Source organism: Oncorhynchus gorbuscha, linkage group LG03 (genome assembly GCF_021184085.1).
Source record: "Oncorhynchus gorbuscha isolate QuinsamMale2020 ecotype Even-year linkage group LG03, OgorEven_v1.0, whole genome shotgun sequence".
Lineage (NCBI taxonomy): Eukaryota > Metazoa > Chordata > Actinopteri > Salmoniformes > Salmonidae > Oncorhynchus > Oncorhynchus gorbuscha.
Window position 1 is genome coordinate 96,010,221 of NC_060175.1, and position 13,164 is coordinate 96,023,384.

The 13,164-nt window shown below is 44.1% G+C and overlaps 1 protein-coding gene across 1 annotated transcript in view; it reads right to left on the reverse strand.

Annotated features, from left to right (window-relative positions):
• The window catches only part of LOC124032309 (adenylate cyclase type 6-like), a 115,967-nt gene that overhangs the window by 28,330 nt on the left and 74,473 nt on the right, over nt 1-13,164 (reverse strand). Inside the window, exons 4-5 of the mRNA XM_046344612.1 lie at nt 4,715-4,864; nt 1,300-1,421 (exon numbers count right to left, since the gene is read on the reverse strand). Of these exons, the coding sequence (XP_046200568.1) occupies nt 1,300-1,421; nt 4,715-4,864 (272 nt within the window). The remainder of the gene's footprint in view (nt 1-1,299; nt 1,422-4,714; nt 4,865-13,164) is intronic.

Here is a 13,164-nt window from a genome sequence, read left to right on the forward strand (position 1 = left end):
AGAGACAGAGAGAGAGAGAGAGTCAGAGAGAGAGAGAGAGAGAGAGAGGAGAGAAACAGAAACAGATCGATAACCCATAATTAACATGGTCTAGCGCCTCCCAGCCTGTCTGTTGAAAGAGAGAAGGAGAGAGAGACAGAGAGAGAAACAGAGATAGAGAGCGAGAGACAGAGAGAGGCAGAGAGAGATCAATAACCCATAATTAACATGGTCTAACGCCTTCCAGCCTGTCTGTTGAAAGAGAGAGAGAGAGAGAGAGAGAGAGAGAGAGAGAGAGAGATAGATAGATAGATAGATAGATAGATAGATAGATAGATAGATAGATAGATAGATAGATAGATAGATAGATAGATAGAGAAACAGAGACAGAGAGAGAAACAGAGATAGAGACAGAGGGAGAGAGAGTGACAGAGACAGAGACATTTATTCTGGTCTGCTTTCCATCTGGGCCCATATAGGTCACCTCCCTTCTTCCTTCAGCAATCCCCCCATCTCTCTCCAGTGAAGATGTCTCAGTGTGGTTCTCATTTTCTAACTTGTGATAGTAATTGAAAGGAAGAGGAAAAACAACAACAGGTGGCGCTGTTGCCCCCTTTTTCAATGACTCCATATTACAACCACTGACAGAATAAGATAGACAATCTCTGGGGAATTGTCAATGCAACACACCTTTATGGTGAGTTTAGACTAGCTCAGGTAGTCAGGATAGTTTAGACTAGCTCAGGAAGTCAAGATAGTTTAGACTAGCTCAGGAAGTCAAGATAGTTTAGACTAGCTCAGGTAGTCAAGATAGTTTAGACTAGCTCAGGAAGTCAAGATAGTTTAGACTAGCTCAGGAAGTCAAGATAGTTTAGACTAGCTCAGGAAGTCAAGATAGTTTAGACTAGCTCAGGTAGTCAGGATAGTTTAGACTAGCTCAAGAAGTCAAGATAGTTTAGACTAGCTCAGGTAGTCAGGATAGTTTAGACTAGCTCAGGAAGTCAAGATAGTTTAGACTAGCTCAGGAAGTCAAGATAGTTTAGACTAGCTCAGGTAGTCAAGATGGTTTAGACTAGCTCAGGTAGTCAAGATAGTTTAGACTAGCTCAGGAAGTCAAGATAGTTTAGACTAGCTCAGGTAGTCAAGATAGTTTAGACTAGCTCAGGTAGTCCAGGGAAGCATCTGAAAATGTTACTGTCATAATCCTTGTTTCCTGAATTCCTCTCAAGGTTCATAGGAGGAAGAAGTCCCAGGGAGGGACATTGGATCCTCTCCTCTGCTGTTCTTTAAGAGGAATTGTTGGTGTGTGTCCATGGCTACCTGACATTGTCATGTTTCTGGATGTAGATCTTGTGGAACATCATATCTTCCTTCTTGGCGTTGATTTCTGCCTTCATCTCCATGGCAACATGCCTTGGAAGCACCGACAGCAGCAAGCGCTCCTGGGAAATGTGTATGATAGAGAGAGGAAAAGGGGGAAGAGAGAGAGAAGCAGAAAGAGAGAGATAAATGAGAGAGAGAGATGATGTGGAGTGAGCGAGAGAGGGAGAGAGAAGCAGAGCGAGAGAGGGAGAGAGGGGGAGAAGTAGAGAGATTCAACAGCAACCTTGGGAAAATCCTCTGCATTACCATTAATAGCAGACGTGTACATTTTCTCAGTGAAAACAATATACTGAGCAAATGTCATATTGGCTTTTTACCAAATTATCGTACGACAGACCACGTGTTCACCCTGCACACCCTAATTGACAAACAAACAAACCAAAACAAAGGCAAAGCCTTTTCATGCTTTGTTGATTTCAAAAAAGCCTTCGACTCAATTTGGCATGAGGGTCTGCTATACAAATTGATGGAAAGTGGTGTTGGGGGAAAAACATACAACATTATAAAATCCATGTTCACATACAAGAAGTGAGCAGTTAAAACTGGCAACTAAAAAAAATTCTTCCCACTGGGACATCGGGTGAGACAGGGATGCAGCTTAAGCCCCACCTTCTTTAACATATATATCAACAAATTGGCAAGAACACTAGAACAGTCTGCCTCACCTATAATCTACTAGAATCTGAAGTCAAATGTCTACTCTTTGCTGATGATCTGGTGCCACTGTCACCAACCAAGGAGGGCCTACAGCAGCCCCTACACTACCGTTCAAACGTTTGGGGTCACTTTGAAATGTCCCTGTTTTTGAAAGATAAACACATTTTGTTGTCTATAAAAATAACAGAAATACAGTGTAGACATTGTTAATGTTGTAAAAGACTATTGTTATAATGTTTCTGCCACCATATCTTACAGCAAAATAGAGCTTCTGGATATCAGGACAGCGACCACTCACCTCGGATTAGACAAAGAGTTTTTCTTCAAAAAGCAGGACACAAAGGATGTACTTCGAACACCTGACAAGGCTAACATCCCCGTCATTGGGAAGAGAAAGAGACGCAGGTACAGAGGACACAGAGCGGGGTGCCTCGTAAGGATCCGCAGACGGTGAGTGGGAAAGCTGCCGTTACCGTCAATATTACTTGCCAACGGGCAGGCATTGGACAATAAACTAGACGAGGTACGATCACGAATATCCTACCAAGGGGACTTCGACAACTGTAACATCTTATGTTTCATGGAACCGTGGCTAAATGATGACATGGATATTCAGTTTGTGTGATATATGCCGCACTGGCTAGATAGAACAGCACACTCCGGAAAGACGAGGGGGGGCATTCTGTGCATATTTGTAAACAACAGCTGGTGCACGAAATCTAAGAAAATCTCTTGATTTTGCTCGCCTGAAGTAGAGTATTTTATGATAAGCTGTAGACCACACTATTTGCAAAAAATCCAGCGTCGTCCGGGTTAGGCCAGTAGGGAAATCCTTGTCTCATCGCGCACCAGCGACTCCTGTGGCGGGCCAGGCGTGGTGCACGCTAACCAAGGTTGCCAGGTGTTTCCTCCGACACATTGGTGAGGTTGGCTTCCGGGTTGGAGAAGCAGTGCGGCTTGGTTGGGTTGTGTATCGGAGGACGCATGACTTTCAACCTTCGTCTCTCTCTCGAGCCCGTACGGGAGTTGTAGCGATGAGACAAGTAGCTACTAAACAATTGGATACCACGAAATTGGGGAGAAAAAGGGGTAAAATTCACAACAACAAAAAAAACTTTTAAAAAAATAGAAGCAATAAAACTGTCCTTCTTTAGAACTAGTTGAGTATCTGGAGCATCAGCATTGGTGGGTTTGAATTACAGGTTCAAAATGGCCAGAAACAAAGGACTTTTTTCTGAAACTCGTCAGTATTTTTTTGTTCTGAGAAATGCTAGAAATTGCCAAGAAGCTGAAGATCTCGTACAATGCTGTGTACTACTCCCTTCACAGAACAGCGCAAACTGTCTATAACCAGAATAGAAAGAGGAGTGGGAGGCCCCGGTGCACAAATGAGCAAGAGGACAAGTACATTAGTGTCTAGTTTGAGAAACAGACGCCTCACAAGTACTCAACTGGCAGCTTCATTAAATATTACCTGCAAAGTCTCAACTTCAACCAGTCTCAACTTCAACAGTGAAGAGGCAACTCTGGGATGCTGGCCTTCTAGGCAGAGTTGAAAAAATAAATATAAAGAAAATATTAAGATGGGCAAAAGAACACATATACTGGACAGAGATATGGCTTTTTCTTTTCAACTCTGCCTAGAAGGCCAGAATCCTGGAGTCTCCTCTTCACAGTTGACGTTGAGACGGGTGTTTGTCGGGTACTATTTAATGAAGCTGCCAGTTGAGGACTTGTGAGGCGTCTGTTTCTCAAACTAGACACTGTAATGTGTAATGTTTACTGATCATTTTTATAGTTTATTTCACTTTTGTATATTATCTACTTCACTTGCTTTGGAAGTGATTCCCATGCCAATAAAGCCCCTAGAATTGAATTGAGAGAGAGATGATGTGGAGGGAGTGAGAGAGAAGCAGAGAGAGGGGGGGAGAAGCAGAGAGAGAGAGAGATGATGATGTGGAGGGAGTGAGAGAGAAGCAGAGAGAGAGGGGGAGAAGCAGAGAGAGATGATGTGGAGGGAGTGAGAGAGAAGCAGAGAGAGGGGGGGCAGAGAGAGAGAGATGATGATGTGGAGGGAGTGAGAAAGGGAGAGAGAAGCAGAGAGAGAGGGGGAGAAGCAGAGAGAGAGAGATGATGTGGAGGGAGTGAGAAAGGGAGAGAGAAGCAGAGAGAGAGGGGGAGAAGCAGAGAGAGAGAGATGATGTGGAGGGAGTGAGAAAGGGAGAGAGAAGCAGAGAGAGAGAGAGAATGTGAAGGGAGTGAGAGAGGGAGAGAGAAGCAGAGCAAGAGAGAGAGGGAGGATGTGGAAGGAGTGAGAGAGACAGAGAGAAAGAAAATGCAGAGAGAAAAACACTCAGTTCAACCCATTCACTTTCATGTGTTTTTGATGCGTTTCACAGCTAGAAATCTCAATGAGTAACAGCCTTGAGTACTATCCATTCTTAGAATACTGCATGGGAACATGGTAGAACATGAGAACATGATAGAACATGAGAACATGATAGAACATGAGAACATGGTAGAACACAGAGGCATTCAGATATCCTCTATACTATTGACCCACAAAAATAAGAAAGCATATTCCGGTAAACAATTGTAATGGCTTGTGTGTGTTCCTCCTTGTGAATGTGTGTGTGTGTGTTTGTGTGTGTGTCATGCTTACATGCTTGTGTGTCTCTGTGTGTGTGTAGCCTACCTGTTGCTGGTTCTCTCTCTGCAGGTAGAGCCGGGCCTGGATGTACCCCCTGGTCTCCTGAAAGGCCTGTCTCTGAGACACCTCGGCAGGGTAGTGGGTACAGATACCTATCATGTTGGTACACAGGAAGACCAAAGCATTGGCACTCAGCTGGAGGAGTAAGATAGAGAGTGGGGGAGAGGAGAGAGAGAGAGTGGGGGACAGGAGAGAGAGAGAGTTGGGGAGAGGAGAGAGAGAGAGTGGGAGAGGAGAGAGAGAGAGGGGGGTGAGGAGAGAGAGAGGGGGGAGAGGAGAGAGAGAGAGAGTGGGGGAGAGGAGAGAGAGAGAGGGGGGAGAGGAGAGAGAGAGAGTGGGGAGAGGAGAGAGTTGGGGAGAGGAGAGAGAGAGTTGGGGAGAGGAGAGAGAGAGTGGGGGAGAGGAGAGAGAGGGAGTGGGGGAGAGGAGAGAGAGAGAGTGGGGGAGAGAGAGTGGGGGAGAGCAGAGAGAGAGAGTGGGGGAGAGGAGAGAGAGAGAGTGGGGGAGAGGAGAGAGAGAAAGAGAGAGAGATACACAGAGAGAGTGGGGGAGATGAGAGAGAGAGTGGGGGAGAGGAGAGAGAGAGTGGGGGAGAGGAGAGAGAGAGTGGGGGAGAGGAGAGAGAGTTGGGGAGAGGAGAGAGAGAGAGAGAGAGAGAGAGAGAGAGAGAGAGAGAGAGAGAGTGGGAGAGGAGAGATAGAGAGTTGGGGAGAGGAGAGGGAGAGAGAGAGTTGGAGAGAGGAGAGAGAGAGAGAGAGAGTGGGGGAGAGGAGAGAGATAGTGGGGGAGAGGAGAGAGAGAGAGAGGGGGAGAGGAGAGAGAGAGAGTGGGGGAGAGGAGAGAGAGAGAGTGGGGGAGAGGAGAGAGTTGGGGAGAGGAGAGAGAGAGAGAGTGGGGAGAGGAGAGAGAGAGAGAGTGGGGGAGAGGAGAGAGAGAGAGTGGGGGAGAGGAGAGAGAGAAAGAGAGAGAGAGATACACAGAGAGAGTGGGGGAGAGGAGAGAGAGAGTGGGGGAGAGAAGAGAGAGAGTGGGGGAGAGGAGAGATAGAGAGTTGGGGAGAGGAGAGAGAGAGAGAGAGAGAGAGAGAGAGAGAGAGAGAGAGAGAGAGAGAGAGAGAGAGAGAGAGAGAGAGAGAGAGAGTGGGGGAGAGGAGAGATAGAGAGTTGGGGAGAGGAGAGGGAGAGAGAGAGAGAGAGAGAGAGAGAGAGAGAGAGTTAGAGATAGAGAGATAGAGTGGGGGAGAGGAGAGAGAGAGAGTGGGGAGAGGAGAGAGAGGAGACAAATGTTACTTTATTGAGATACCCTTACATACTTAACTTCCCTTCATGAGAGAGAGAGAGGGGGAGAGAGAGAGAGACACAGAGAGAGAGAGGGGGGGGGAGACAGAGAGGGGGAGAGAGAGAGCGAGACAGAGAGAGAGAGAGAGAGAGAGATTGTTTTTCAAAAGTCATCATTCTTGAGATATCTTATAGGCTATAAATTGGGATGTACATTTCCTGGAATATCTATACACAATTTTCACACTGGTAAATATACAGATTAACAGGGAAATCTACACTGAACAAAAATATAAATGCAACAATTTCAAAGATTTTACTGAGTTACAGTTCATAAAAGTAAATCAGTCAATTGAACTAAATTCATTAGGCCGTAATATATGTATTTCACATGACTGGGAATACAGATATGCATCTATTGGTCAAAAACAAGATAGGGGCGTGGATCAGAAAACCAGTCAGTATCTGGCATGACCACCATTTGTCTCAAGCAGCGCAACACATCTCCTTCACATAGAGTTGATCAGGCTGTTGATTGTGGCCTGTGGAATGTTGTCCCACTCCCCCTCAATAGCTGTGCGAAGTTGCTGGATATTTTAGTGGGAACTGGAACGTGCTGTCGTACACATCGATCCGGAGCATCCCAAATATGCTCAATGGGTGACAAGTCTGGTGAGTATGCAGGCCATGCAAGAACTGGGACAAGAACTGGGACATTTTCAGCTTCCAGGAATTGTGTACAGATCCTTGCGGCATGGGGCCGTGCATTAACATGACGTGATGACAGCGGATGAACGGCACGACAAATGGGCCTCAGGATCTCATCACGGTACCTCTGTGCATTCAATTGCCATAGATAAAATACAAATTGTGTTCATTGTCCTGCCCATACCACAACCCCAGCTCCACCATGGGGTACTCTGTTCACAACATTTACATCAGCAAACCGCTTGCCCACACGACACCAGACACGCTGTTTTCTATCTGCCTGGTACAGTTGAAACCAGGGTTCGAAGGTGAGCATTTGCCCACTGAAGTGAGTTACGATACCAAACTGCAGTCAGGTCAAGACCTTGGTGAGGATGACAAGCACGCAGATGAGCTTCCCTGAAACGCTTTCTGACAGTTTGTGTGGAAATTCTTCAGTGCAATCCCACAGTTTCATCAGCTGTCCAGGTGGCTGGTCTCAGACGATCCCTCAAGTGAAGAAGCCGGATGTGGAGGTCCTGGGCTGGCCTGGTTACACATGGTCTGCAGTTGTGAGGCATGTTGGACGCACTACTAAATTCTCTAAAACGACATTGGAGGCAGCTTATGGTAGAAAAATGAACATTCAATTATCTGGCAACATCTCTGGTGGACATTCCAGCAGTCAGCATGCTAATTGCACGCTCCCTCAAAACATGCACATTTTAGAGTGGCCTTTTATTGTTCCCTGCACAAGGTGCACCTGTGTAATGATCATGCTGTTTAATCAGCTTCTTGATATGCCACACCTGTCAGGTGGATGGATTATCTTGGCAAAGGAGAAGTGCTCACTAACAGGGATGTAAACAAATTTGGGCACAACATTTGAGAGAAATATGCATTTTGTGCAAATGGAACATTTCTGGTATCTTTTACTTCAGCTCATGAAACATGGAACCAACACTTTACATGTTGCGTTTATATTTTTGTTCAGAATAAATATTGGGATGCAACCCAAGATCATCTCTGGTGTAGCCCTCCCTCCGTTTCTGATTCTGTTTCTAACATTCGTGTGAAAGGACTCAATAAAACAAAGACGTGGCCTAGTCTCTGCCTCTGGAGAACGTGTACAATGAACTGCTTCCAACATGGCTTCCAAACCGGCCTGCTGCTCTTTCAGCATTCATCTACCGTTCACCTCTATCCAATAAACAGACAAAATATATCTCTTTTTTAAGATAATACAAAGACATGGGGACAGAGACAAACAGAGAAGGCCCAAGTTTCCTCCATACAGATAGACATTGGTGAAAGATAGAGAAGGGGATCACTGATCCTTGCACTGTGCAGATACTCTTTAGCTTATATTTGTGGATGCTAATGCTAAAGCTTGTGTTTTGAGACACAGCAGTGGGGAAGAGACTAGGCCCATGCAAATTGTACACGAGCACATTGTAGCAACATACCACAGAACAACACAACAACAATTACCGGCTTACTGTATATCCATTGGCTGGCTAAAATTAAGTGGAGTGGTTTAGCCTGCAGTTAGCTTAGACTAACACAACAGCATTAGGCTAATATCCATGAGCTAGTGAAAGTTAAGTTTAGATAGCTTGCAGTAAGTTTAGTGAGGTTGTTGACCTCTAGAACATTCCCTTCTTCCACACACACACACACACACACACACACACACACACACACACACACACACACACACACACACACACACACACACACACACACACACACACACACACACACACACACACACACACACACACACACACACACACACACACACACACACACACACACACACACTCTCTCCCTTTCTCTTCCATACAGGCAACAAGCCAGTGTCTGTTAGGGATTGTGTCCTTATTCAATGGTTTACACACAACACACACGATGACTACAGGGCTCTGGGTTTCCCCCTTTCTCTGCGTGTGTGCGCGCGTACACCCACACCCACACACACACACAAATGCATGCACGCACACACGCACACACGCACGCACGCACATACACACACACACACACACTCACACACTCACACACACACCAAATCCTGGGAAAATAGCTTGACCCCTGACCAGTGGACAGACTGTTTCCTATGAAGATTATACCATCAATAATGAGAAAAGGACAGACTGAGTCCCATAGGCTGGATGAAGCACACCGTGTAACAGACAGATGGCCATGATGTTGTCTGATGGAGGTTTAATAACTAGGACATTACCTCTATAGACTGACTGGTGCGTTCTGCAGTTCTCACACCAACATTCTAGACCAGGTCCATATACGTTCTAAGGCCATTACTTATACATAGATTGTGCTGTCCTTAGAACAACATTCCCCAACATTTAGCACTTATGCAACTAAATCAATCACACATGGATAACCAGTGGTGTTCTCTGTTCTCCTCAGACCAACATTCTAGAACAGTTGGTTTTAACAGACAAGGTTCCAGAACAGTTGGTTTTGCTTAAATATTTCAACTAAATAAATCAATCACACATGGAAGTACTGTATGTAGCACTCAATAACCAGGAATGGATTGTGCTCAAAGTTCAGAGTGTAATACAATACATTGCATTCCTCTTTAGATGGATGGATAGTATGCCTGCCTTACTTGACAAATCATCTCCAACTTCAATATCAGTACCAGCATGTGTAAGTTGAAGCTGGTATGTGGCCAAACCTGTGCATTCTTCTGTGCATACACACACGTACACACACTCGAGTGTTTGTGTGAAGATGATAGGTTGGAGTGTTTGTGAATATTATAGGTTGGAGTGTTTGTGTGAAGATGGTATGTTGGAGTGTGTGTGAAGATGGTAGATTGGAGTGTGTGTGAAGATGGTAGATTGGAGTGTTTGTGAAGATGGTAGGTTGGAGTGTGTGTGAAGATGGTAGATTGGAGTGTTTGTGAAGATGGCAGGTTGGAGTGTTTGTGAAGATGGTAGATTGGAGTGTTTGTGAATATTATAGGTTGGAGTGTTTGTGTGAAGATGGTATGTTGGAGTGTGTTTGAAGATGGTATGTTGGAGTGTTTGTGTGAAGATGGTATGTTGGAGTGTGTGTGAAGATGGTAGATTGGAGTGTTTGTTCGAAGATGGTAGATTGGAGTGTTTGTTCGAAGATGGTAGATTGGAGTGTGTGTGAAGATGGTAGATTGGAGTGTTTGTGAAGATGGTAGGTTGGAGTGTGTGTGAAGATGGTAGATTGGAGTATTTGTTCGAAGATGGCAGGTTGGAGTGTTTGTGAAGATGGTAGGTTGGAGTGTGTGTGAAGATGGTAGATTGGAGTATTTGTTCGAAGATGGTAGGTTGGAGTGTTTGTGAAGATGGTAGGTTGGACTGTTTCTGAAGATGGTAGGTTGGACTGTTTCTGAAGATGGCAGGTTGGAGTGTTTGTGAAGATGGTAGGCTGGAATGCTCTCTTCTCCACAGTGTCAGTAGATATGAGAGGAGGTTTACAGTGTATACATAGATACAGGACCTGTGTTTTGACTACAGACAGAGGCAGTCTAACAACCTGACCCTGTACTCTGAACCAAAGTGTGTATGTGTGCCCGTGCGTGTGTGTACAAAATATCTATCTACCATCTCAAAACAGTGTCAGCAACAACTCAACTCCAGTATTTAATTGCTGTACTATAGGTAACTGCCAAAATAAATTAAACACTTGAGTAAATGAGGGATACAAAGTATATTGAAAGCAGGTGCTTCCACACGTGTGATTCGTGAGTTAATTAAGCAATTAACATCCCATCACGCATAGGGTCATGTATAAAAATACCAAATTGCACATTATTTTGGCTACAATGGCTAGAAGAAGAGATGGCTAGAGATCCAGACTGAGTTACCTACATGTGTGAATGTTGAACCAAACAAATTCTCTTCAGGACAATATACACATCAGTATACTATATACACTATACACATCAGTACACTATATACAATATACACACCAGTACACTATATACACATCAGTACACTACATACAATATACACATCAGTACACTATATACAATATACACATCCGTACACTATATACACATCAGTACACTATATAAACATCAGTACCCTATATAGACTATACACATCAGTACACTATACACACTATACACCTCAGTATACTATATACACTATACACATCAGTACACTATATACACTATACACATCAGTACACTATATACAATATACACATCAGTACACTATATACACATCAGTACCCTATATAGACTATACACATCAGTACACTATATACACTATACACCTCAGTACACTATATACACATCAGTATACTATATACACTATACACATCAGTACACTATATACACTATACACATCAGTACACTATATACAATATACACATCATTACACGATATACACATCATTACACGATATACACTATACACATCAGTACACTATATACACTATACACACTATACACATCAGTATACTATATACACTATACACATCAGTACACTATATACACTATACACACTATACACATCAGTACACTATATACACTATACACACTATACACATCAGTACACTATATACACTATACACACTATACACATCAGTACACTATATACACTATACACATCAGTACACTATATACACTATACACATCAGTACACTATATACGATATACACATCAGTACACTATATACAATATACACATCAGTACACTATATACACTATACACATCAGTACACTATATAGACGTTACACCTCAGTACACTATATACACTATACACCTCAATACACTATATACATCAGTATACTATATACATGTAACAGTATAACTTTAGACCGTCACCTCGCCCATACCCGGGTGCGAACCAGGAACCCTCTGCACACATCAACAACAGTCACCCACGAAGCATCGTTACCCATCGCTCCACAAAAGCCGCAGCCCTTGCAGAGCAAGGGGAACCACTACTTCAAGGTCTCAGAGCAAGTGATGTCACCGATTGAAACGCTATTTAGCGCGCACCACAGCTAACTAAGCTAGCCGTTTCACGTCCGTTACATACACATCAGTACACTATATACAATATACACATCAGTACACTATATACACTATACACATCAGTACACTATATACACTATACACATCAGTACATTATATACACTATATACATCAGTACACTATATACACTATACATATCAGTACACTATATACACTATACACATCAGTACACTATATACACTATACACATCAGTACACTATATACACTATACACACCAGTATACTCTGTCAACTAGCTGTATGCTAGTTGGGACAAAGTATCGTTTGGCTCTATTTCTCTGGTGCCATGTAAGATCTCCAGTAGGGGTGAAGCTCAAACTCCATCAGTACCTTGCAGGCTTTTGTGAGGGCTCTTATATCATAAAAGACCTCTAGACTGGTCTGCTTGAACCCTAGCATCTAGCAATTCTTCTCAACATATTTCTCTGAGAGACATTAGCATTTCTGTACCAGCAGATGATACATGTTAAGACACTTGCAGTGAATGTCTTGTAACTTGATCAACTTCATAAGTAGAGCCTTTGCTGTCCTTTCTTATACATCTGCTCAGTACACTTTCTCCATTGTAGGTTGACTATTGTTACATATTTCCTGAAGTCGATGTGCATCTCTTTGGTCTTTTCTGTGTTGAGCACTAAGTGAGTCATCACACCACTTCACAAATTCCTCCAAGACTGACCAGTGCTCCTCCTCCTCCTCATGCTGGAGTAGACTGACCAGTGCTCCTCCTCCTCCTCATGCTGGAGTAGACTGACCAGAGATCCTCCTTATGCTGGAGTAGACTGACCAGTGCTCCTCCTCATGCCGGAGTAGACTGACCAGTGCTCCTCCTCCTCCTCATGCTGGATTAGACTGTCCCGTGCTCCTCCTCCTCATGCTGGATTAGACTGTCCCGTGCTCCTCCTCCTCATGCTGGAGTAGACTGACCAGTGCTGTGTTATCAGTCATTGGTGATGTACAACAATGGAGAAATCACACAGCCTTGAGGAGATTCCATGCTAGTGGTGTGCTTGTCCGACAACCACTGCCCCACAACCCCACAACCTTGACCTGCTGTGTCCTATTGCTAAGGGAATCAAGGATCTACAGCACCAGGCCTCCATCTAATGATAATTGTACATCAGTCTCTGGGCTAAGGTGGAGGTCTGGATTGTATTAAATGTTGAAGAGACATCAACAAATACATGGCATCTGGCTCCCTCTAAGCCAGTGGTCACCGACCGGTCGATCGCGATCAGATGGTCGATCTCCAAGGCATTCCTAGTTGGTCACCAAACATTTCTGTTAAAAAACGATGATAAAGCCTTGCATTCCTGTTTTTTGATTGAATTTTTGCGCTGTTGTGTTCCCATGTTTGAAGGTAGAACTCTGCCTATCCTGCAGGACCAGAGAGCAAATCCTCGAGCCATAGACTGTAAAAAG